This window comes from Planococcus citri, chromosome 1, assembly GCF_950023065.1.
Source record: "Planococcus citri chromosome 1, ihPlaCitr1.1, whole genome shotgun sequence".
NCBI classification, from domain to species: Eukaryota; Metazoa; Arthropoda; class Insecta; order Hemiptera; family Pseudococcidae; genus Planococcus; species Planococcus citri.
In genome coordinates this window covers 83,924,549-83,951,768 of record NC_088677.1, presented here as the reverse complement: position 1 = coordinate 83,951,768, position 27,220 = coordinate 83,924,549, and the positions used below count along the sequence as shown (strand labels likewise).

Sequence of the window (27,220 nt, the reverse complement as noted above, 5' to 3'; positions counted from 1 at the left end):
AAGAGCTTCATTTCGAAGGAAACTTTGAGCTTTTCGCAACAACCAACACCGGAAACGAATTCACTGACCCCAAAAACCTCCCTAGTCGTACAATTTGTACAGCCTAAAAAGCTCTCTAAAGCTCGCAAAATTGATTCAAAAGTTCAAGTATTAGGAGTATCGAACCTCCTAATACTCTATATTCTCCTAATGAAATTGGTCTCAAGTCTCATTTCGCATCTTTTATACTCCAAAATGATCAAAATTAGAAAAATTTGTGCATTTTCAAAGTTGAGCTTTTTCAGCCGAATGAAAGCCAAATAGCCTGTACGAATAGTCGATTATCACTAATTCAGCATCGCTGATCACGTCAAGCTCGTTAGTTTCGATCGATAGAGCTTTTTTCACCCGAAAGCTCAACTTTAGCGAAAAAAAGCTTCATTTCGGAGGAAACTTTGAGCTTTTTGCATGAACCAACACCGGAAACGAATTCACTGACCCCAAAAACCCCCTTATTCGTACAATTTGTACAGCCTAAAAAGCTCTCTAAAGCTCGCAAAATTGATTCAAAAGTTCAAGTATTATGAGTATCGAACCTCCTAATACTCTATATTCTCCTAATGAAATTGGTCTCATTTCGCATCTTTTATACTCCAAAATGATCAAAATTAGAAAAATTTGTGCATTTTCAAAGTTGAGCTTTTTCAGCCAAATTAAAGCCAAATAGGGTGTACGAATATTCGATTATTACTAATTGAGCATTGCTGATCACGTGAAGCTCGTTTATTTTAGTCGATCGAGCTATCTTCCAACTGAAAGCTCAACTTTTATGAAAAAAAGCTTCGTTTCCGAGGGAACTTTGAGCTTTTTGCAACAACAACACCGGAAACGAATTCGCCGTACCCAAAAACCCCCTTATTCGTATGGTTCGTACAGCCTAAAAAGCTCGCTAAATCGACTCAAAAGTTCGAGTAGGTATTAGGTGCATCGAACCTCCTAATACTCTATATTCTCCTAATGAAGTTGGTCTCTTATTACCAAAAAATACTTAATGGTCAAAATTGAAAAATTTTTATTTTTTCAAAATTGAGTTTTTTGACCAAATGAACGTCAATTAAGATGTACGATTAGTCGATTATCACTAATTTACTATCGCTGATCACGTCAAGCTCGTTTATTTTAGTCGATCGAGCTTTCTTCCAACTGAAAGCTCAACTTTTATGAAAAAAAGCTTCGTTTCCGAGGGAACTTTGAGCTTTTTGCAACAACCAACACCGGAAACGAATTCGCCGTACCCAAAACCCCCCCTTTTCATCCAGTTCGTACAACCTAAAAAGCTCTCCAAAGCTCGCAAAATCGACTCAAAAGTTGGAGTATTAGGAGCATCGAACCTCCTAATACTCTAGGTATATTCTCCTAATGAAATTGGTCTCATTTAGCATCAAATAAACTCAAAAATAATCAAAATTGGAAAATTTGTGCTTTTTCAAAGTTGAGCTTTTCAGCCGAATAAAAGCCAAATAGCCTGTACGAATAGTCGATTATCACTAATTAGTAATTAGGCATCGTCGATCACGTCAAGCTCGTTTATTTTAGTCGATTGAGCTTTTTTCTACCTGAATGTTCAATTTTTTTCAAAGAAAGCTCAATTATTCAAGATACTTTGAGCTTTTTGTAAGAATCAAAATGCTTTGTTGAACCATAAGAGTAATTTTTCTATTTTTCCAGTGGTTTTAATGATGGTCGATTGAAAAATAATTTTTTGAGCTCATTTCTTTTTATTAATTCATTCAATTCAACTCCCATTTAAAATTGTTTTGTGTTTTTTTGTTGCAGATTTCATTGTAGGTACTCATTTATTCACACAATACGTGAAGCTGGAAGTCCCCATTTCTGTCAAAGATATTTGCATACCTACCACATGCAGACTACAAGATTCTGTGCTTGATGTTGATCGTAAAAAACCACATTCAAGATGTGCCCCTTTTGAATTATTTAATGGATTATGGTAGTCATAAGCTTAAGTACACTGGTTTAATTCTAAAAAATAATACCATTTAAAAAAATTGTTAACTATTTGTGACATACCGATTATTACATTTTTGACGACGACGTAGGTACATTTCGAATTTGGCATCTATTTTTCGAATTAAGTGGGGGGCATGAGACTGGTGGTGGGAAGACTTTGAAATTCAACCAATATAGGGGTACAATACGTATCGATTGTAGTGTTTTCGATGTCGCAGATTTCGAATTTGGCATTCATCATATCGATTGGAGTGGGGGTAAGGCTTGGGGAGGGGAGGATTACAAATTTTATAATAAATCTTGTCATGTGACATATCGATTATTACATTTTTGAGCCCGTAGATTTCGAATTTGGCATCCATTTTTCGATTGGAGCGGGGGATGAAGCTTGGAGAGGGGAGGATTTTAACTTTCTTCAATATAGATGTGTGACGTATCGATTATTACATTTTGGATTCCATAGATTTCAAATTTTTTATCCATTCTTGGATTAGAGTGGGAGGTGAAGCTGATAGAGGGGCATGATTTTAAATTAAATTTTCAAAGTCTGCTGAGGTCCCAACCTCCTAACCCCCATGATGTAAATGTGCAGCTAGCAGTTGGAGCAGAAAGTAGACCCTACCCCATTCCAGGGGACATTACAATGATAGGTATACATACCTACAGCATTTTTTTTTTACAATTTACACTTTACAGCAAGGATAAGGAAAGTATCTTTAAATTTAAATGTAACATGCACAAACATAATTTATTTTTTTGAATATATGTACATGAAAGTTCAAAATTTAAATAATGATAGAATTATAAACCTTACATAAATTGTGTAATTACACTTGGAACAAATTGATTATTTACAATTTCAGCTCTTATAACTATTTATATACTTCAAGGAATAAAATAATACGTTTGAACCCCCCCCCCCCCATCAAGCCACAATATAACTTTAATTTTTTCACTTGATAAACATAGTGTTTAAAAAGCATTCACAGATTGTGGTTTTTGTACAAATATTTGGTTCTCATGTAGCGGCTCACTGATATAACTTTTCTTAGCCTTGCCTTGGGCGGCAATAGCATCCTGTTCCTTTTTAACGGTTTCTTCGTCGGCTAAGAATTTCAAAGATACGACCGTGTTCATTTCTTCGTCAAATTCGTAAACGATTGGAATACCGTTGGGTATATTTAAATCCATGATCTCGTCTTCAGGCACGTCTATAATAGTAAAAAATAAATCGAAGATAGATCAGTCAAGTTGTACAACTGCATTTTGCCCCAAAAAAAAGAGAATTACTTACTGCTCAAGTGTTTGACAAGTGCTCGTACACTGGTACCATGAGCAACGATTAATACACGTTTTCCATTTTTAATCTGCGGTACAATATTGTTATTCCAATAAGGCACGACACGTTCCATGGTCGTTTTCAGTGTTTCAACTTTAGGGAATTCGGCCGCTGATGGACCATCTTTGTAACGAGGATCTTCGACGATTTCTTTGTAATATTGGTTAGCTGGTGTTATCGCTGGAGGAGGATTGTCATAGCCACGTCTCCATTTTCGCACCTATTAAACGAATATTTCCACAGTAAAAATGATCAAGTGCTGATATGAACTTCGAACGCAACAATATTCTTACCTTCTCTTCATCATTATTATTCTCCTTTAGAACTTTTTCCTTACTTTTTCCAGTCAAGTCCCCGTAGTGACGTTCGTTTAAGCGCCAACTCACTTGAACTGGTAACCTTTCCTGATGAATTTCCTGCAAAATAGACCACAGGGTTTTCTGAGCTCTGGTCAAGACTGAAGTGTGTGCTACGTCGAATTCATATCCGGCTTGTTTTAAATTCACGCCAGCATCATGAGCTTGTTCTAAGCCTAAATCATAATAATAAAAAGCAATATTAGTTATGTGATTGGTAGATAGGTAGATAAGAATGTACAGGGTGTTTCATAGGTGACCCACCTCCTTCCACCTGGTGCATAGGCAACTTATGCTTAGCACAACTATGTACGTTTGCTGACCTTTTAGATTGAAAGGACAAACTAATGTTTGCTTAAAACTTTTTTTTTTCAACGTTGGTTAGATATTTCACACACCTGAACTACCTGATGTTACCTCCCAAGATAATCTTTACCTTCAGAAATAGGAAGGCGAACTAGCTGACAGTAAAGCAAGCTCTAACAGAGTGCCTTATTCATTATCAGAAGATAGAGATATGAGTCTGTGTCTATGTGCCATGAAGGAGCAATAGCATGATGACCCAAAACTATAACATCCAAACCCGGCCTGACAATGGAACCAAGATTGGACATCAAAAACTGCACTGGAACTAATCATAACCTGATTCATAGAAAATGGCAATTTATTTTGCCACTGACAAAAGGCGAACAAATGGCAAAAAAAACTAGTGAAATGGCAAAGATCCAGCCAACGAGCGATGAGCATTTGAAATTTGCCAACTTTTCAAATGTCTGACAGTGTCAGTGCAATGGCAACATCTTGCCACTCATTGGGAAATTCCACGAGGTAATATTTTTGCCCAGGGCTTCCAACCCATACCATACCCGTACCGAGAGCTGCTGTGGGTCAGAAACGATTTTAGGATTGGATCTTGGTTTCAGGATCACGATTTATTCATTTCGGGATTGGATTTGTTTCAGGATTCGTTCTTCTAATTTTTTCTAATTTTAATTTTGGTTTCGGGATTTGTTTTGGGATTGAAAAAATTGTTTTGGTTCCAGGATGAATCAGTTTCGGGATTTTTAAGCCCAAATTGACTAATGGATCTGCAAGGGGTCTAAAAAATGGGAGGTTCTGATGTGAAGAATCTGATGGTGTAATTAGTTTAATGTTTTAAATGCATATTTCGTTCAATTTGTCGAGTAATTTTTATTATAATCCGAATGAATGATGATAAATGATATAAAATGACAATTTATCGCAATCAAATCGGGGAAAAAATCAAAAATTTTAAATCCTGAAACCAAAATGATTTTGTTTCAGTTCTGGGATTATGTTGGGTTCAAAATACCCTATTGACAAGAAATACACATTTTAGTCTCACTTTTCAGCCATTACGCCCACGTTTTTTCAAATCTGCTGTTGCTCTGTTCTACCTGAAACTGGTTTTGTTGAAGTAGACCACGTTTTTTTTACTGCATCCCCACTGCTTTTATGCCATCTCACACTCCAGGGAGTCTTTCATAAAAGCAATTACTTACACACTGCGTTCACATGATTACACCGGGTGTAAATGCACCAAAAAATGTGGTCTCAGTTTTATGCATCTAACCACATGTTTCTTGTCAATAGGGAGGATTTGTTGAAGTAGACCATGTTTCTGTTTGTCTACTCCAAACTGTGCTTATGCCATCTCACACTCCAGGGGGTCTTTCAAAAATACAATTCCACACTGCGTTTAGGTGATTACGCCGGGTGTAAACTCACCAAAAAATGCAGTCTTATTTTTACGCGATTGACCGAGTATTTCTTGTCAATAGGGTAATATCAGTTCTGGAATTTTTTTGGCTTTGGGATCAAGAAAGAAAAATAATGATTTCATTTTTCGGATTTGAATTTGAAATCGGGATTTAATCGGTTACAGTTTTGGGATCCTTTCAGAACCACAGCTCTGCCCATACCTGAAACAATGAAACAATGAATACCTGTACCCATACCTGATACAATTATTTTGAACCCAAATACCCAATAGATTGAGTAGCAAATTTAGGTATTCCACCAATATTTTGTTCAAAATGAAAAAGAATGAAGAAAATTCAAAATAGATGGAATACCCATACCCAAAAAATTTGGAATAGCAATACCCAATATACCTGTACCTGATTCTAGGCCAAAACCCATACCCAAAAACGTTTGGGTAGAAAGCCCTGTTTTTGCCAATTATACACATTTTCAAGTGACAGTCACATTTTTAAATTTTGAATTTCATTTTTACTGTTTTTCTTCAGTTGAGTACAGGGTTGTTATCCCAGTATTACCAGATACCAAAATACCGGGGATTTGTCCCGGTATTGGGGCGGTATTCCCAATACTGTATACCTACCAGGAACAATTTGGATTTTTCCCAGTTTACCAATACCGCATACCAAGTTCTGTAATGAGTGTACCAAAAACCAAGTACCAATACCAATGCCAAAATCATAGAAACCAAATACCAAATACCAATACCAATGCCAATGCAGGGAACATGAATACCAAGTACCCAATACCACATACCAATACCAGAAACTCAATATGGGATACCCATTACCAAATACTGGTATCAGAAATTAATAAGGTACTATAACCCAGGTATGCTAGACTCCCATTTTGTTCCTCACCTTCAAAAATTATTGTTTTTCAATTCAAGGTTTTTACTATGGAATTTCTGGCATAGAATGAAAGTAATCATTGAATTAGAGCACATGCTGTGAATTTCACACAATTTCAAACTATTTTCAACCTGAAAATGAAGTACTGAAAAATGACTGAAATTCAAAAAAACTAAATGTACTTCAATTGATACATGTAGCGTACCATTGGAAAGCTCGTTCAATTCTCTTTCAAAGATGTTATTGTGAAAAAGTTGTAAAGTGCACAGTTTTGAAGATAAACACGGTTAAAGTTGACCAAAATCCCATATACTGCAATGCTAAGTTCGTCTAACCAGGAACAAAATGGCCATCTGACATACCTGGTTTGTAGTACTAGTACCCTAATATTAACTGCTGCATGCCAATACCATGTAATTTACCAGTATTATACCGGTATCTATAACATAATACTTATTCAAAAAATTTTTTTTTTGATATTTTGGAATCTGTAAAGGGTTTATGGTGTTGGTGGAGCTTGTATTTCACTGAGGAGAGGATAAAAGACAATACAAGATTTTAAGGTAGATTTTGTACCGATTATTTCATAAAAATGCAGGTAAAATTATTGCTAGAGATGGCTAGAGTGACAATTTAAAAAAAAAAATTGATTTGCAAACAAAAGATGCCTCTATTTCTATGTTTTTATTGAATTTTTGTCACCTACAGGATCCCTCCCTCAGGGATGGAAACCATACCTAAAATTTTTAACCGAAACGAATTTTAACCGCTAAAATGATGCAAAAACTGTAACTGTAACTGTAACTGTAACCATAACCAAAATAATTGATTTGAAATTTTTTAACCATAAACCATAACTTTGACAGATTTATTTTTTTGTTTTGGTTAAATACATAACAGTTATTTTTTTGAGTAAAAATCTCATTTTTTTGGTGTAAAAGATGACATTTAACCTTATTATGATTTTTGATTTAAAAAAAGGGCTCAATTTGTCTAAAATTTTCTTCAAACTCAAAAAAATGGCTGTAAAATGCGTTTTTCCATTTTTTTGGTAGCAGGCGCACTTTTTTGACATAGCAGTGCAATTAATTTTTGATAAATGAAACTTGAAAGAAAACTGTAACCTTTATTTTCAACTGTAACCTTTATTTTTTTTGGGTCATAACCATAACCCTTAACTGTAACCATAAAAAATAATTTTGAAAAAAATAACCGCTAATAAAATGACAGATATTTTTTTTTATTTTGGTTTCCATTCCTGGTTATTCCCAATAGCAGGAGATACCAGTAAAAAAATGGTTCATCTTCCCGGTTCTTCCCGGTACACCAATACTATGTACTGGGAAAAATTGGATGTTTCCCAGTGTACCAATACCACATACCAAGTTTTATAATGAGGGTACCAAATACCAAATACCAATACCAATACTGAACTTATAGATACCGAATACCAAATATGTACCAATACCACTATTTATCTATACTGATAGCATAATTATACCAATCCCCAATACCACAATTCAACAATACCAATACCATACACCGACCCTAATACCACAATTAAATTTTACCGACACCGTGTACCAATCCCATTACCACAATTTTTTTAGTATACCAGGTTACCATGGTACATACTGTGGTACGGTATAACAACCCCGGTTAAGTATAATACCTTCTAACAATTTCAAATTTTTCCTACCTTCAATATTAGTCTCTAAAATTCCCATACTTATTGGGGGGGGGGGGGGGGGGGCTCAAACCTGGGACCTTCAGACCATAACATCCTATACCTGACCCTACAGCTACCAGTACCACGTGGAGTAATGGACATAAAATGAATTCTTATAATTTGCTTGCAAGCGTATGTTGCTAATTGCTCTGATTCAGGCTGTCAAAAAAATTTACACATTGTTTTTTATTGGAAAAAATTCACTTGAGAGAATTTATTTTAATTGCAGCAAAACTATAAATTTTAAAGCTACCTACATTTAGAATGTTTAAAAATTTTTCTATATAGGTATAAATAAAAATGAAAAAAACTTGGTCGAAAAAAATTATTTCAATTAAATTGAATTTACTTAGCTTCATAATTTTAGGATTTACTGGAATTTTTAAAAAATGTATTCAAAATTTATTTACTTACTCATTGTTTTTTTTTTTTTTTTTTTTTTTTTGCCAACACAGGTTAACAGGTACACTATTTCTAAATTTCTTTATTTAACTATATTATTTTTTCAAAAGTTAATTTAATGTATATGATAAACAGTTTTAGATTCATTATTTTTTTAATGAAAATTGGTTATAAGATCAGAATAAAAAATTTAAAAAACAAAAACAAAATCGAGCTTGTTAACCGAAAAAAAATTATTCAGGTTAAGGTTATTCATTTCTTAAAATTACAGTCAAGGTTTGGGTGACAGTTATTGGTGATCATTTTTTTTTTTTGATCAGCAGTTATAAGGTTAAGGTTACTGTTTTTGGTGGAAATTTTTCCAGTTGAGGTCAGAATTTTGCTTAATAGTTGAAATCACAGTTCAAAATTTGAAAATTTCCAAAACTTTTCTCTGAGTTTGAAATTTAACAATTTTTTACTATTCTAACAATAAGATGATGCCAATTGCCAATTATATTCAAATTACACTTCAAGTTTGAAAATTGAACCACAAGTAAAATTTAAATTCAAAATTTAACAATATTTTCAAGAAACAATTCTGTATTACCTCTTATCACTAAAATATCATTCAAGATTGAGCTTTAATAGTTTAATGAGTTTTTTTTGAACTTTCTATTCACATTTTTTCATTTCATCTTTTGATCATTATTTTTTCATTAAAGTTTCAAATCACATTGAATAAAACTGTACTTTGAATTTTTTTAAAATTTCCAACCAGTTTTGTTCAAAAAAATTGTTATACTTAGTTAACATTATGGTTCATTTTGATTTCAGAAAACAATTGTTACAGTTGTTGGTGATATTTCTAAAAAAATTTTCTTGGTCAAAGTTAATTTTTTTTGTTTTTGTTGATTTACTGGTCAATTTGCAGTTATGCTGGTAATGATTAAAAACCAGTTAACAATCCTGGCATATTTTTTGAAAATATTGAATTCAAATTATTAATTGAATTAAATTTTTAGGGGTGAGATTGAAATTCAAAGAATGGCTTATAGTGATTTTTTAAAGAATTGAGAATTTTCAGATTCAGTTTCAAAATGTTTGCTTTTCAAAAGTATTCTGCTTAGATTTTTTTTTGATAATTTGGTTTGAAATATTTCAAAACACATTCCGACTACATATAACAGTTTTAAAAATTATTTTGCATGCATAAAATTTTACCTTTTTGAAATTGGAGATAACTGAGAATAATTTTTTTAGAAAGTGTGAAAATGAAGCACACCTTTTTTTTTGTTAAAAAATAGGTATTTAAAATCGTTCCTATAACTTTTATTTCTCATTGTTTTTTTTTTGTTTTTTTATAATTTGAACAATTGCGGTGAATTAGAATATTTTCAAATGAGTACCTACATATGTAAATACCTCATAAATTAAGATGTAAATAGAAGCTGTGAATTTGTTAAATACCAGTCTAAATAAACCAAAGATGTATGAATAAAATCCAAACATACCCAAGTAAATAAAAACATCCCAGATAACAAATTTTTTTACCTTAATCAAACAAAGTAGTTATATAATACTTATTGTATTCAAAACCATTGTAAGTAAACCGTATCAGCTAGCCAAATTCTTATCTCCCAATCTCTTGAATTTCTCCTACGTTTTCTCTAAACGTAAAGATAAATTACTTATTCTATACTGAAACACTATCAAAATTTGTACAATTTGCACCTAAATATTTTGGCAATGTCTCATGAACAGCCAGCCAGTGTGAAGTCCTCAGCAAGTATACTGGCCACCCCACAAAATTTAAACGTATTACCCCGTTTAGGAGACAGGTATTTTACCCCAATAATACCAGAACCCATATCAGAAAAATTTTGCAACACCCTACCACCTGAAACCCGTACTCGATTCTCTGAGGGGAAAAAAACGTTCGGTTTGGAAGCCTCAAGTTTTTTCCTTCAAATCCAAAAGGTCGACAAACATACATAGTTGTGCTCAGCATAAGTTGCCTACTTACCCAGTTGAAGGAGTGAAGCCACCTATGAAACACCCTGTATGTAAATATATGCTATATGTATGTACCTACCTTTGATACTCAGATCGGCATCGTACCATCCGCAGAATATATCGTTCCATTCGCTTTGGCCATGTCTTACTATTACCACTGTATACTTGGCTTTGTCGGAGAATCTCTTTAATAAAAGAATAATTTCAAGTGAAATATTAGTACTTTGGCTGCACTTTGAAACTAATCAATTTTTCAAATTAAAAAAAAATATTGATCCTCGCAACACAAACCCAAAATATTATGATTTTTATTTCGAGTTCAGTCGCAGGGGTGTCAAAAAATATTCAAATACACCTGACAGAAGCTGGGAATTTAATGTTATAATTATTGTCAAGTTTACAGCTACTCACCGTTTTATAAGTTTGAGGAGTCTCGTCCAATGGTATATCTTTTACTATGTTCAATGGACATTGCCAATCAACCTGAAAAAAATAAAATGTTTCGTAGGTGAAATTCGATGCCATCTTTATAAATGGCCTCAGATAATGTATTTATGGGAAAGATGCTGCATTTTTTTTCAAACCCGAATTATTTTTTTCTAATTCAACTCAGGCAATGGAATTGCATCAATCGAAAGGTATCCATGAGTACTTTGGCTAACGATAGAGGCATATTTTTTGGTTACATGATTTTTCAAAAAAAAAAAATTCTCATTGAAGAAGTGACGAGGCAAAAAATTAATTTCCCAAAAAATATAATTTTTTTTTTCAAGTTTTTAAAATGAAAATCGCAAATTTATCGATACTACATGATATATTACCCACATTGAAGAAGTATTGTGATTTATGTATACTTACAACAGCTAGTACGGTTGTTAAAAATAATAAATACGTTGAAAAATATAAAAACAACTTCGAAATTAAAGTTTTCCTCGACATTGCGTGCGTTTTTTGATTTCGCAGAAAATTCAGGTAGGTAGAGGTACACGACTTTGGGGTACCTACAATGTTAAAGAAACGTCTGTGCTTTAGAGATTCTAGATTAATACTGAAGGTACCGATACGAGCGCGAGCGTTATTTAAAATTGAAAATTAATTACTTTCGAGGTTTCGACGAATACGTCGAGTGATTTTGATATTCGAGAGCAAGCGCAAGCGTCAAACAAGCCATGTTTTCGTGAAAACCTCGAAGACGCTTGCGCTTGGGCTCATCTCATGTCCCTACCTACTTCGTTAGTCCATTTGCATGATCATCGTTACGCCCCATTTTATTCAATTGGTGAATGAGGCATAGTCGTAGATTCTACACGTGAAATATTCGATTAATTTTTCAACAAATAAAATGAAATATCTAACGAGTTTCACGATGTAATATACTACTACTTGGCAACTATGTGTTTTTTGAGTCATACTCATTAGTCCGGCATATGACAATAGGAGTAATTGCACCCCCCCCCCCGCCGATCCACCGGGACAACTTTTTTCTTAAAGGGGACACCCTAAGGAACATTTTAAAGCAAACTTGCCTAAAAAAAAGTTGGCCTTACTTACAAAATGGCGGCCATTTTGATTGTCAGGTCAGCCAAAATCGCAAATTTCGCGTTTCAACATAGGACTTGCACGAAATTTTTCAAACTTTACAAAGGTAGATCGAAAGATCATGCAAAAAGTTATCACCTGTCAAAATTTCAATTGCTAAAGTGCGTTTTTTGATTTTTAGTGAATTTTTGAAAATCAAATTTGGGCCAAGAATGAGGGAAAAAATCAAAATTTTACACAATTGACCAAGAAAGCTGAAATTTGGGATGTACCCTATTTTCGACATGCCAAATCGATTAGAAACGGTTTCAACCCGTTTTGAGCAGTTCTAGAGCCTCCAGCAGATTTTTGAAACTCGAAATTCCCACAAAATTGCATCAAACTGGAGTTGTAAAGCTGAAATTTATTCTAAAAACTAATTTCAATACGCTACGAAGTACCGCAGGTAAATTTCAAGTCGTTTTGGAGCCTCCAGCAACTTTTTTGAATTTGAAACCACCATGTAGTCTGCGAAGTAAATTTTAGCTTGCCAACTCCATTTGATGAATTAATGTTGAGATTATTCCAAGTTTCAAAAAAGTCGCTAGAGGCTCTGAATTGACTTGAACCTACCTGAACTTGTCTTCAAAGGGTGTTAAAATTGGAGTGTAGAGTAAATTTCACCTTTCCATCTCCATTTGATGAAATCTTGTGAAAATTTAAAGTTTCAAAAATCTGCTGGAGGCTCCAGCAATTTTCGAAATAGTCGCTGAAGGCTCTAAAATGACTTGAACCCACCTGAAATCGTCTTCAGAGGGTGTCAAAATTAGTTTGCAGAATGAATTTCGACTCTCCATCTCCATTTGATGAAATTTTGTGAAAATATAAAGTTTCAAAAATCTGCTGGAGACTCCAGTAATTTTCAAAACAGTTGCTGGAGGCTCTAAAATGACTTGAACCCACCTGAACTTGTCTTCAAAGAGTGTTAAAATTGGAGTGTAGAGTAAATTTTAGCTTTCCATCTCCATTTGATGAAATTTTGTGAAAATTTAAAGCTTCAAAAATCTGCTGGAGGCTCCAGCAATTTTCGAAATAGTCGCTGGAGGCTCTAAAATGACTTGAACCCACCTGAAATCGTCTTCAGAGGGTGTCAAAATTAGTTTGCAGAATGAATTTCGACTCTCGATCTCAGTTTGATGAATTTTTGGGGAAATTTCAAGTTTCAAAAATCTACTGGAGGCTCCAGTAATTTTCAAAAAAGTCGCTGGAGGCTCCAAAATGACTTGAAATCCACCAGCAGTCAACTTCGTAGCGTAATGAAATTAGTTTGCAGAATGAATTTCGACTCTCTATCTCGGTTTGATGAAATTTTGGGGAAATTTCCAGTTTCAAAAATCTACTGAAGGCTCTAAAATGACTTGAACCCACCTGATCTTGTCTTCAAAGGGTGTTAAAATTGGACTGTAGAGTAAATTTCAGCGTTCCATCTCCATTTGATGAAATTTTGTGAAAATTTAAAGTTTCAAACATCTGCTGGAGGTTTCAGGAATTTTCAAAAAGTCGCTGGAGGCTCAAAAAACGACTTGAAATTCACCTGCGGTACTTCGTAGCGTATTGAAATTAGTTTTTAGAATAAATTACAGCTTTACAACTCCAATTTGATGGAATTTTGTGGGAATTTCAAGTTTCAAAAATCTGCTGGAGGCTCCAGAACTGCTCAAAACGGGTCGAAACCGTTTCTAATCGATTTGGTATGTCGAAAATAGGGTATATCCCAAATTTCAGCTTTCTTGGTCAATTGTGTAAAATTTTGATTTTTTCCCTCATTTTTGGCCTAAATTTGATTTTCAAAAATTCACTAAAAATCGAAAAACGCACTTCAGCACTTGAAATTTTGACAGGTGATAGATTTTTGCATGATCTTTCGATCTACCTTTGTGAAGTTTGAAAAATTTCGTGCAAGTCCTATGTTGAAACGCGAAATTTGCGATTTTGGCTGACCTGTCAATCAAAATAGCCGCCATTTTGTAAGTAAGGCCAACTTTTTTTTTGGCAAGTTTGCTTTAAAATGTTCCTTAGGGTGTCCCCTTTAAGAAAAAAGTTGTCCCGGAGGATCGGCGGGGGGGGGGGGTGCAATTACTCCCATTGTCATATGCCGGACTACATAGCATCGCTAAAAAAAAAAAAAAAGAACCACTCATCACGACGAAGTATTGAAATTTTACACATGAACCATAGAAAGAAAACCGTAGAAAATGTAAAAATTCCTCAGAAAACTCATTTTGGGTCCCACGAGCACCTCCCCACCCAATTTCGGGTATGGAAAAGGTTGATAATATGGGTGTCGTTCTCGTATGAATCGAACCTCCTGGGCCCCTGAACTCGAATGCAGATTTTTCTATGCTCGAAATTTCCATAAAATTTTTGCCAACGTTGCTGGAAATACAAAAGATTTACTCTGTACACCAATATTTCAACACACTATCGAGTCAGTCGACTTAATGACGTGTTCAAGTTAGAATGCAGCGTAAATTTCGCATTTCCAACTTCGTTTTATGAAATTTTGTACAGAAATTTCAAGTTTCAAATATCTACTGGAGGCTCCAGAACTGCTCGAAAGGGTTGAAACCGTGTCTAATCGATTTTGCAGGTCGAAAATAGGTTATTTGACAAATTTCAGCATTCTATGTCAATTTGGTGAAATTTTGATTTTTTTAAAAAATAATTTGACTTGAATTTGATTTTTAAAAATTCACCAAAAATCGAAAACTGCACTTTAGCACTTGAAATTTCGGCTAGTGGTAAATTTTTTCATGCTCTTTCAATCCAGATTCGTTTTTCAAAAAATTCCGTGCGAGTCTTATGTTGGATAGCAAAATCTACGATTTCGGCTGACAGCTGTCAATCTGAAGAGCCGCCATTTTGTAAGAGCGACCTTTTTTTATTGGTGGGGGGGGGCAAGTTCGCTTTAAAATCTTCCTTAGAACGTCGCTTTTATTTTAAGAAAAAAGTTTGTCCTGGAGAATCCGGAGAGAGTAATTGAAGAGCTCTATTCCAAAGTGGGTTAAGTCATTTTTTCCACTGAAAAATGCGTTTAAAGTTTTTTTTGATGCTGAAAGGTGTCCTGTTTCCAAAGGTTGGTGCACCTTTCCTTTCTTTGGACATGAAAGAATTGCTTGTTGAAAAATTTACTTTGAAAAATTGATGACTGAACCCACTTTTGAAGTATAAATCTCCGTAAAACGGGCTTTTTTTTAAAATGACTTAACCCACTTTGGAATAGAGCTCTTCAATTACTCCATATTATGTGCCCGACTATCTGACATAATTTCGGCTGTAAAATACATTGAAATATGAAACGACATGTTTTTCGTAGCGAAGTACTTGGTAGGTAGGTAGGTAAAGTACTAGGCATCTGAAATCATTCGTGTTTACGTAATGAATCATTACGAATGATGAATACGTACTTTGGAACTAACACTGCAGCTGGGAAGTTACATTCGTATAAGCTACACGTTCTAGGGCATTGTACAAAATAAATCGAAAAATTTCGTACAAATCATTCGTCTCTATGAAGAGGTGAAGGGATTGGGATTCAACATCGCATATTTTTCGTTGAATTTCTTACGCTGTAACTTGTTTTTCGATTGAAAACACGAAAAGCCTTCGAAGATAATCATGGTCAAGTAGGTGGAGGGAGGTGTACGTACTCGTATTAGTCCGGCATATGACAATAGGAGTAATTGCATCCCGCCCCCCGCCGATCCTCCGGGACAACTTTTTTCTTGAAGGGGACATCCTAAGGAACATTTTAAAGCAAACTTGCCAAAAAAAAAAGTTGGCCTTACTTACAAAATGGCGGCCATTTTGATTGACAGGTCAGCCGAAATCGCAGATTTTGCGTTTCAACATAGGACATGCACGAAATTTTTCAAACTTTACAAAGGTAGATCGAAAGATCATGCAAAAATTTATCACCTGTCAAAATTTCAAGTGCTAAAGTGCATTTTTCGATTTTTGGTGAATTTTTGAAAATCCAATTTAGGCCAAAAATGAGGGGAAAAATCAAAATTTTACCAAATAGACCAAGAAAGCTGAAATTTTGAATATACCCTATTCTCGACATGCCACATGGATTGGAAACGGTTTCAACCCGTTTTGAGCAGTTCTGGAGCCTCCAGCAGATTTTTGGAACTCGAAATTCCCACAAAATTCCATCAAATTGGAGTTGTAAAGCTAAAATTTATTCTAAAAACTCATTTAAATACGCTACGAAGTACCGCAGGTGAATTTCAAGTCGTTTTGGATCCTCCAGCGACTTTTTGAAAATTCCTAAAGCCTCCAGCAGATTTTCGAAACTTTAAATTTTCACAAAATTTCATCAAAAATGGAGATGGAAAGCTAGGAAATTTACTCTACACTCCAATTTTAACACACTCTGAAGACGACTTCAGGTGGGTTCAAGTAATTGTAGGGCCTCCAGCGACTTTTTGTGAAAATTACTGGAGCCTCCAGCAGATTTTTGAAAGTTTAAATCTTCACAAAATTTCATCAAATGGAGATGGAAAGCTGAAATTTACTCCACACTCCAATTTTAACACCCTCTGAAGACGACTTCAGGTGGGTTCAAGTCATTTTAGGGCCTCCAGGGCTCCAGTGACTTTTTTGAAAATTACATGGTGGTTTCAAATGATTTCAAAGCTTCCAGCTACTTTTAGGACGTTTCAATTTTACAAAAAAACGTCATACAACCTTTCAAAAAGTTGCTGGAGGCTCCAAAACGACTTGAAATTCACCAGCAGTCAACTTCGTAGCGTATTGAAATTAGTTTGCAGAATAAATTTTGACTCTCCATCTTAGTTTGATGAAATTTTGGGGAAATTTCAAGTTTCAAAAATGTACTGGAGGCTCCAGTAATTTTCAAAAAAGTCGTTGGGGGCTCTAAAATGACTTGAAATCCACCAGAAGTCGTCTTCAGAGTGTGTTAAAATTGGAGTGTAGAGTAAATTTCCTAGCTTTCCATCTCCATTTGATGAAATTTTGTGAAAATTTAAAGTTTCGAAAATCTGCTGGAGGCTTCAGGAATTTTCAAAAAGTCGCTGGAGGATCCAAAACGACTTGAAATTCACCTGCAGTACTTCGTAGCATATTTAAATCAGTTTTTAGAATAAATTTTAGCTTCACAACTCCAATTTGATGGAATTTTGTGGGAATTTCGAGTTTCAAAAATCTGCTGGAGGCTCCAGGACTGCTCAAAACGGGTTGAAACCGTTTCCAATCGATGTGGCATGTCGAGAATAGGGCATATTCAAAATTTCAGCTTTCTTGGTCAATTTGGTAAAATTTTAATTTTTTCCCCCATTTTTGGCCTAAATTCGATTTTCAAAAATTCACCAAAAATCGAAAAATGCACTTTAGCACTTGAAATTTTAACAGGTGATAAATTTTTGCATGATCTTTCGATCTACCTTTGTAAAGTTTGAAAAAGTTCGTGCAAGTCCTATATTAAAACGCAAAATCTGCGATTTCGGCTGACCTGTCAATCAAAATGGCCGCCATTTTGCTTAGGATGTCCCCTTCAAGAAAAATGTTGTCCCGGAGGCTCGGCGGGGGGGGGGGTGCAATTACTCCTATTGTCATATGCCGGACTATTAAGGAAGTTTCAGGGCTTACAAGGGAACCTCTTGAGGTGTCACACACCGATTTGAACGGGACCGCGATTTTAGGAAAGAGCATTGTCTAAAACACCCAAAAACCAAATTTTCGGCTGCCCAAGTTCATTTTTCGATTTTTGGCGAATTTTTGACAATTCGAAATTGACTGTTTTTGGCGATTTATGATTTTTTTTTAAAGGTACGTACTTGATCAGTAAAAATGGTAAAAATAAGTCCCAAAGCTAATATTAATTACCCAAATCCAAATTTACCAATTTCCAGCCATTCTGGAGCCTCCAGCGCGATTTTTCAATTTCTCTAGAATTTTGAATTTGCTCCAGAAGGCGTGAATATGAAGTTGAGCAGCTAAAAATCGAGTTGTATATTACAATCGACCAGTTTAACGAGTTTATCCACATTTGAGCCGATTTTGAGAGTGACACCTCAAAAGTGGCTTTTTGACCAGCTTTTTTAAAAATTTAAAAATCCAAAAAATCAAAAGTTTCCCGTTTGTGTGGAAATTTTTGAAATTCAAGCGAATCGCTGAATTTTGTCCAAAACTAACCCCCCAAATCCAAATTTCACAATTTCCAGCCTTTCTGGAGCCTCCAGCGCGATATTCCAATTTCACCAGAATTTTGAATTTGCTCCAGAAGGCGTGAATATGCAATTGGGCAGCTAAAAATCGAGTTGTGTGTAATACTCGACCTGTTCAACGAGTTTATCTACATTTGAGCCGATTTTGAGAGTGATATCTCAAAATTGGTTTTTTGACCAGCTGTTTTCAAAATTAAAAAAATCCAAAAAATCAAACGATACCGGTTTGTGGGGAAATCTTTGAAATTTGTGTGAATCGCTGTATTTCTTCAATAACTAACCCCCGGAGCTCAAATTTTTCCATTTCCAGCCGTTTTGAAGCATGAGTGACACCGCAAAAAACCACTCTTAAAACCGGCTCCATATGTGGATAAACTCGTTAAACATGTCGAATTGTCGAGTGTATACAACTCGATTTTTAGCTGCTCAGTTTCGTATTCACGCCTTCTGGAGCCAATTCAAAATTCTGGAGAAATTGGAAAATCGCGCTGGAGGCTCTAGAATGGCTGGAAATTGTGAAATTTGGATTTGGGAGGTTAGTATTGGACAAAATTCAGCGATTCGCGTGAATTTCAAAAATTTCCACACAAACGAGAAACTTTTGATTTTTTGGATGTTTTAATTTTGAAAAAAGCTGGTCAAAAATCCACTTTTGAGGTGACACTCTCAAAATCGGCTCAAATGTGGATGAACTCGTTAGACAGGTCGAGTATTATGCACAACTCGATTTTTAGCTGCCCAATTGCATATTCACGCCTTCTGGAGCAAATTCAAAATTCTGGAGAAATTGGAAATTCACGCTGGAGGCTCCAGAAAAGCTGGAAATTGTGAAATTTGGATTTGGGGGGTTAGTTTTGGACAAAATACAGCGATTCGCGTGAATTTCAAAAATTTCCACGCAAACGGGAAACTTTTGGTTTTTTGGATTTTTTAATTTTGAAAATAGCTGGTCAAAAAGCCAGTTTTGAGGTGTCACTCTCAAAATCGGATCAAATGTTGATAAACTCGTTAAACAAGTCGAGTATAATATAGAACTCGATTTTTAGCTGCCCAACTTCATATTCGCGCCTTCTGGAGCAAATTCAAAATTCTGGAGAAATTAAAAAATCGCTCTGAAGGCTCCAGAACTGCTGGAAATTCTGAAATTTGAATTTGGGTAATTAATATTACATTTGGAACTTATTCTTACCGTTTTTACTGATCAAGTAGGTACTTAAAAAATAAGCATAAATCGCCAAAAACAGTCCATTTTGAATTTTCAAAAATTCGCCAAAAATCGAAAAATTAACTTGAGCAGCTGAAAATTTGGTTTTGGGGGTTTTAGACTATGCTCTTTCCAAAAATCGGGGTCCCCGTTCAAATCGAAGTGTTACACCTCAAGAGGTTCCCTTGTAAGCCCTAAAACTTCCTTGATCAAGATTGATCCTAATACATCATACGAGTAGGTATGTAGGTACACCTTTCTCCACCTATATACTAGATCATATCTTCGAAGACTTTTCGTGTTTTTAATCAAAAAACAAGTTACAGCGTCAGAAATCCAACGAAAAATATACGATGTTGAATCCCAATCTCTTCACCTCTTCATAGAGACGAATGATTGTACGAAATTTTTCGAGTTATATTGTACAATGCCCTAGAACGTGTAGCTTATACGATTATGTAACTTCCCAGCTGTGTTAGTTCAAAAGTACGTATTCGTCATTCGTAATGATTCATTAAGTAAACCCGAATGATTTCAGATGCTTAGTACTTTACCTATACCTACCTACCTACCCACCAAGTACTTCGCTACGAAAAACATGTCATTTCATACAATTTCAATGTATTTTACAGCCGAACTTACGTCAGATATAGTCAGGCATGGCATACCTATACATTATGGAGTAATTGCTCCCCCTCCCGATTCTCCATGGGCAAACTTTTTTCTAAAAATAAAAGCGACGTTCTAAGGAAGATTTTAAAGCGAACTTCCCCCCCCCCCACCACTAAAAAAAAGGTCGCCCTTACAAAATGGCGGCTCTTTAGATTGACAGGTCAGCCAAAATCGTAGATTTTGTCTTTCCAACATAAGACTCGCACGGAATTTTTTGAATTAAACGAATCTGAATTGAAAGAGCATGAAAAAATTTACCACCAGCCAAAATTTCAAGCGCCAAAGTGCAGTTTTCAATTTTTGGTAAATTTTTAAAAATCAAATGTAAGCCAAATTTTAAAAAAAAAAATCAAAATTTCACCAAATTGACATAGAATGCTGAAATTTGGCAAATAACCTATTTTCGACCTGCCAAATCGATTGGACACGGTTTCAACCCGTTTTGAGCAGTTCTGTAGCCTCCAGCAGATTTTTGAAACTTGAAATTTCTATGCAAAATTTCATAAAACGAAGTTGGAAGTTCCGAATTTACGCTGCATTCTAAAATGAACACGTAATCAAGTCAACTGACTCGATAGTGCGTTGAAATTGGAGTACAGAGTGAATTTCTCGGATACTCAGCAACGTTGGCAAAAATTTTATGGAAATTTCGAGCATAGAAAAATCTGTTGGAGGATCAAGTGATTTTCCAAAAAATCGTTGGAGGCTAAAGTCGCCTTTCATAGCATACTGAAATTAGGTTACAGAATAAATTTCGGCTTTCCAACTGCATTTGATTAAAGGGTACCCCCGGATAAGATAGGCAAAATGCCCTTAACCTCAGATTTCGATGAAACTCACAGGGTATGTTTAGTACCCCCAAAAAATAATGTTGGGCCCATAGCCCGCTTCCCACCCCACCCCCCTCAGCCAGGGCTGCCAAAAACCGCGTTTTTCAGGGGAAAAATTCTGTATCGGCGCTTAATTAAGATAAATTGATTCTGTAAACGAATATAGTTAGAGGATACATGGGCATACCTTCCTGAATTTTTTCAGAATTTTTCATCGCATGGGGGGAGAAGGGGGGACAAAAGAAAACTTTAAATCGACATTACTCCGGAACGAAAAAACATACCAAAACGATTTTTTCATCAAATATGTATCTTTAGGTCTACTTTCTGAAGAAGTCATCACCCGGCCATTTGGAGAGGTGGGTCAAGCTCAAAAGCTCAAAAAACTCTCAAAAAACCACGTTTTTTGCGTTTTTCTCCAAAAATATGGACAAATGGCGGAAATCGAAGAGAACCAAGTTGTTCAGCGTGAAATTTTACCTCAGAATTGTGTATTTGAAAATTCATTTACACCACGTGATCGTAAAACTACACGCGCAGAAGTATTTGTGCTTACATCAAGATAGCTGAAAGGGTATTCCTGGGTAAAATAGATGAGATGCCCCTGTCCTCGGATTTCTGAAATTTTGATGAAACATTGTTGGGTACCATCAAAAAAAATGGTCGGAGGCAAAAAATTCTCCCCCTACCCCCTCCCTTGCTCATAATAGCGAAAAAAAGGGCCTTTTTCGGGGAGAAAAAATCCATGCTTCAACGAGTTTTGAAAAAAATCTGTATTCACTCAACATACTTGAAGGAGATATGACTCTAGCAAACTTGAATTTTTTTCAAAAATTGTTGGCCCCCTTTGGGAAGAGATATTGACAAAACAAAATTTGAAACCGCCGTATCTCCGAACATAATTCAAGCACATGCAATTTTTTTTCTAAACTCGTTGAAGCATGGATTTTTTCTCCCCGAAAAAGGCCCTTTTTTCGCTATCATGAGCAAGGGAGGGGGGTAGGGGGAGAATTTTTTGCCTCCGACCATTTTTTTTTATGGTACCCAACAATGTTTCATCAAAATTTCAGAAATCCGAGGACAGGGGCATTTCACCTATTTTACCCAGGAATACCCTTTCAGCTATCTTGATGTAAGCACAAATACTTCTGCGCATATTGTTAGCCCAGTCAAATTACGATTTGACCCGAACATAATTGGGATCAAAGGTTTTTTTTGCGAATATTGTCTAGGATGGTGTAGTGAACAACATACTAAAAGCCCCCGCCCCTACCACTGGAGCTAATCCCCCCACAGTGGATCAAAGCCCCCCAAAATCCGTTTTTTTGTCAAAAAATTACTTTTGAGTAAAATGAGCACTGATTATTTAATCTCTCCTCAAATACCTATCAAATGAGCTATCAACCAACTCCCTAGCCCCAAGGGGGGCGCTACGACCCCTCAAAGTGATGTGATTTCAATTTCATGACTTCCATATTTTTGGAGAAAAACGCAAAAAACGTGGTTTTTGAGAGTTTTTTGAGCTTTTGAGCTTGACCCACCACTCCAAATGGCCGGGTGATGACTTCTATAGAAAGTAGACCTAAAGATACATATTTGACGAAAAAATCGTTTTGGTATGTTGTTTCGTTCCGGAGTAATGTCGATTTAAAGTTTTCTTTTGTCCCCCCTTCTCCCCCCATGCGATGAAAAATTCTGAAAAAATTCAGGGAGGTATGTCCATGTATCCTCTAACTATATTCGTTTACAGAATCAATTTATCTTAATTACGCGCTGATACAGAATTTTTCCCCTGAAAAACGCGGTTTTTAGCCCCCCTGGCTGAGGGGGGTGGGGTGGGGAGCGGGCTATGGGCCCAACATTATTTTTTGGGGGTACTAAACATACCCTGTGAGTTTCATCGAAATCTGGGGTTAAGGGCATTTTGCCTATCTTATCCGGGTGGTCTTTTGTGAAAATTTCAAGTTTTAAAATCTACTGAAAAAGCTTCCAGAATTCCCAAAACGCTGCTGGAGACTCCAAAATGGCTTACAATCGTCGGCAGCCATTTTAATATGGCGTGTTTAATTTGGAGTGCAGCGAGCTTTGACAGCATTTTCGGTCTTGGAGACGGTATAATTTACTTAGTAGTAGATTGTAGTCATTTTAGGAGGATTAAGTTCATGTTCAAATATTTTTTTTCACTCTGAAATTTCCAAGTTTTTTGTAAAAAATCTACGCAGAAAATCTAATTTTTTTAAATTCACTTTTCCCCTCAAACATATAGTAGGTCTAGGTACATATAATATGAACCTTGAATTCGTATTCAGCAAACTGAACTATCCTAAAATGCATTTTTTTGCGGTGATTTTCTGAACCACTGAATATATTTTTCATGAAGAATGATGAGTACCCAATAAGAAAAAAATTCAAGAAGCAGTTACTGCGTAACGAAAACGTAGGTACAGCTTACAACTTCCCAGCTGTGTTTGTTTAGAAGTACGTTTTCGTACATAAAAAACAGCGATTTTACGTGCCCATTATTTGTAAGTACATACTTCTATACTACACGTTATCTACCTTACGTACCTACGAAAAACATTCAGTTTAATACATATTTTAAGTCGTTTCACAGCTGAACTTACATTACACATACATCTACGTATACTCTGGCATACGGCATATTATATGGAATAATAAAATTGCACCTCCCTGCCGATCCTCCATGGCAATTTTTTCAAACCGTTTTGAGAAGTTCTAAAGCCTGCAGCAGATTTTTGAAAATTGCGATTTTTTCGAAATACTTGGAGGCTCTAGTAGGTTTTTAAAACTTAAAATGCAGTTGAAAAGCCGAAATTCATTCTGTAAACTGATTTCAATACGTTATGGAGGTGACTAGAGCCCCCAGCAACTTTTTAGAAATTACTGGATCCTTCTTGCCAAATTTCAGCTTTCTATGCCAATTTGGTAAAATTTTGATTTTTTTTCTCATTTTTGGCAATTTGATTTTCTAGACCAAAAAGTGGTAGAGGGGTTCGGCGATTTTTTTGAAATTTTTCCTGTGGAAAGACCTTCCGAAGGAAGACCAATGGCGCAAATCGTATCCCTCTAGCCCATTTTTAAAGGCACCCAAGGGGTGTCAAAGTTTTTAGTAATCCTAAAATATCATCCATTTCAGTAGTGGATTACTCGATAACCGAGATACCTACCAAAATAGAACGTTTTCCCATAGTTAGAGATTTTGGAAGGCTTTTTGACAATATCATAAAAATCAGTGTTGCCACTTTTTTTCGTACAAAAAATTAGCTCAAAAAGTTTCGAAACGTAGTTTTCATTATCGTTCTGACTCTCAAAAATCTTGAAAAAAATATATTACGTACAACTTTTCATGCTCAACAACATATTACAAAATTGGGATGGTAACATGTTGCAAAGTTGATTCAAAAAAAATTTAATTTTGCGAAAAAATGCTATTTTTTGATTAAAAACTTGAAAAAAAGTTTTGATAGGTGAAGTTGACCCATTTGACACCTATTTTTACGTATGTGTCGAAAAAGTTGAAAACCCCCTTTCACTCCATGAAATGAACTCTTCACAAGAAAATCAAAATTGGAAAAAATTCAATTTTCAATTTCAATCATCGAAAAAAGTTGAAATTTATTCAGTTGTCTTATTTTGACCTCTTTCTGGCGTATTTCATGAAAAAGTTGATAAAAATTACACTCGCAACAAAAAAATAAAAATTTGTTCATTTTTTGAATCTTTTCGAATTTTGATTTTTTTGTGAAGAAGTCATTTCATCGAGTGAAAGGGGGTTTTTCAACTTTTTCGACAAATACCTACGTAAAAATAGGGGTCAAATGGGTCAACTTCACCTATCAAAACTTTTTTTCAAGTTTTTAATCAAAAAATAGCATTTTTTTAGTCCGGCATATGACAATAGGAGTAATTGCATCCCACCACCGATCCCCCGGGATAACTTTTTTCTTAAAGGGGACATCCTAAGGAACATTTTAAAGCAAACTTGCCAAAAAAAAAGTCGGCCTTACATACAAAATGGCGGCCATTTTGATTGACAGGTCAGCCGAATTCGCAGATTTTGCGTTTCAACATAGGACTTGCACGAACTTTTTCAAATTTTACAAAGGTAGATCGAAAGATCATGTAAAAATTTATCACCTGTCAAAATTTCAAGTGCTAAAGTGCGTTTTTCGATTTTTGGTGAATTTTTGAAAATCGAATTTAGGCCAAAAATGAGGGAAAAAATCAAAATTTTACCAAATTGACCAAGAAAGCTGAAATTTGGGATATACCCTATTATCGACATGCCAAATCGATTGGAAACGGTTTTAACTCGTTTTGAGCAGTTCTGGAAGCCTCCAGCAGATTTTCGAAACTTGAAATTTCCGTAAAATTCCATCAAATTGGAGTTGTAAAGCTAAAATTTATTCTAAAAACTAATTTCAATACGCTACGAAGTACTGCAGGTGAATTTCAAGTCGTTTTGGAGCCTCCAGCGACTTTTTGAAAATTCCTGATGCCTCCAGCAGATTTTTGAAACTTTTAATTTTCACAAAATTTCATCAAATGGAGATGGAAAGCTGAAATTTACTCTACACTCCAATTTTAACACCCTCTGAAGACGACTTCAGGTGAGTTCAAGTCATTTTAGGGCCTCCAGTGACTTTTTTGAAAATTACTGGAGCCTCCAACAGATTTTTGAAACTTTAAATTTTCACAAAATTTCATCAAATGGAGATGGAAAGCTGAAATTTACTCTACACTCCAATTTTAACACCCTCTGAAGACGACTTCAGGTGGGTTCAAGTCATTTTAGGGCCTCCAGTGACTTTTTTGAAAAACTGGAGCCTCCAGTAGATTTTTGAAACTTGAAATTTCCCCAAAATTAATTTATCAAATGGAGTTGGCAAGCTGGAATTTACTTCGCAGACTACATGGTGGTTTCAAATGGTTTTGAAGCGTCCAGCTACTATACTTTTAGGAAATTTCAATTTTCCAAAAAAAAACGTCCTACAATCTTTCAAAAAGTTGCTGGAGGCTCCAAAACGACTTGAAATTCAGCAGCAGTCAACATCGTAGCGTATTGAAATTAGTTTGCAGAAGTAATTTCAACTCTCCATCTTGGTTTGATGAAATTTTGGGGAAATTTAAAGTTTCAAAAATCTGCTGAAGGCATCAGGAATTTTCAAAAAGTCGCTGGAGGCTCCAAAACGACTTGAAATTCACCTGCAGTACTTCGTAGCGTTTTGAAATTAGTTTTTAGAATAAATTCTAGCTTTACAACTCCAATTTGATGGAATTTTACGGGAATTTCAAGTTTCGAAAATCTGCTGGAGGCTCCAGAACTGGTCAAAACGAGTTGAAACCGTTTCCAATCGATTTGGCATGTCGAAAATAGGGTATATCCCAAATTTCAGCTTTCTAGGTCAATTTGGTAAAATTTTGATTTTTTCCCTCATTTTTGGCCTAAATTCGATTTTCAAAAATTCACCAAAAATCGAAAAACGCACTTTAGCACTTGAAATTTTGACAGGTGATAAATTTTTACATGATCTTTCGATCTACCTTTGTAAAATTTGAAAAAGTTCGTGCAAGTCCTATGTTAAAACGCAAAATCTGCGAATTCGGCTGACCTGTCAATCAAAATGGCCGCCATTTTGTAAGTAAGGCCAACTTTTTTTTGGCAAGTTTGCTTTAAAATGTTCCTTAGGATGTCCCTTTTAAGAAAAAAGTTGTCCTGGAGGATGGGGGGGGGGGATGCAATTACTCCTATTGTCATATGCCGGACTATTTCGCAAAATTAAAATTTTTTTTGAATCGACTTTACAACATGTTACCATTCCAATTTTTTAATATGTTGTTCAGCATGAAAAGTTGTACCTACGTAATATATTTTTTTCAGAATTTTTGAGAGTCGGAACGATATGAAAACTACGTTTCAAAACTTTTTGAGCTAATTTTTTGTACGAAAAAAAGTGGCAACACTGATTTTTATGATATCACCAAAAAGCCTTTCAAAACCCCTAACTATGAAAAAAAGTTCCATTTTGGTAGGTATCGCAGTTATTGAGTAATACACTGCTGAAATGTATGATATTTTAGGATCACTGAAAACTTTGACACCCCCTGGCTGCCTTTAAAAATGGACTAGAGGGCTGAGATTTGCGTCATTGGTCATCCCTTGAGACGGTCTTTCCACAGTTGAACTTTCAAAAAAATCGCCGAACCCCCCTACCACTTCTTGGTCCAATAGACGTGGAATGACCCACCTGAAATTTTGGCTA

General features: G+C 35.4%; 1 protein-coding gene across 2 annotated transcripts in view; it reads right to left on the bottom strand.

Moving 5' to 3' along the window:
• Window positions 1-2,728: 2,728 nt before the first annotated feature.
• The window catches only part of LOC135838709 (phosphoglycerate mutase 1-like), an 81,506-nt gene continuing 57,014 nt past the window's right edge, over window positions 2,729-27,220 (bottom strand). The window contains exons 1-6 of one of the 2 annotated variants that reach the window (XM_065354452.1): window positions 11,320-11,533; window positions 10,873-10,944; window positions 10,541-10,646; window positions 3,640-3,878; window positions 3,302-3,566; window positions 2,729-3,218 (exon numbers count right to left, since the gene is read on the bottom strand). In XM_065354452.1, the coding sequence (XP_065210524.1) occupies window positions 2,980-3,218; window positions 3,302-3,566; window positions 3,640-3,878; window positions 10,541-10,646; window positions 10,873-10,944; window positions 11,320-11,400 (1,002 nt within the window). In that variant the 5' untranslated portion in view covers window positions 11,401-11,533 and the 3' untranslated portion in view covers window positions 2,729-2,979. Of the gene's footprint in view, window positions 3,219-3,301; window positions 3,567-3,639; window positions 3,879-10,540; window positions 10,647-10,872; window positions 10,945-11,319; window positions 11,534-27,220 lie in introns of those variants that run through there. The other variant, XM_065354462.1, reaches the window with a different exon arrangement.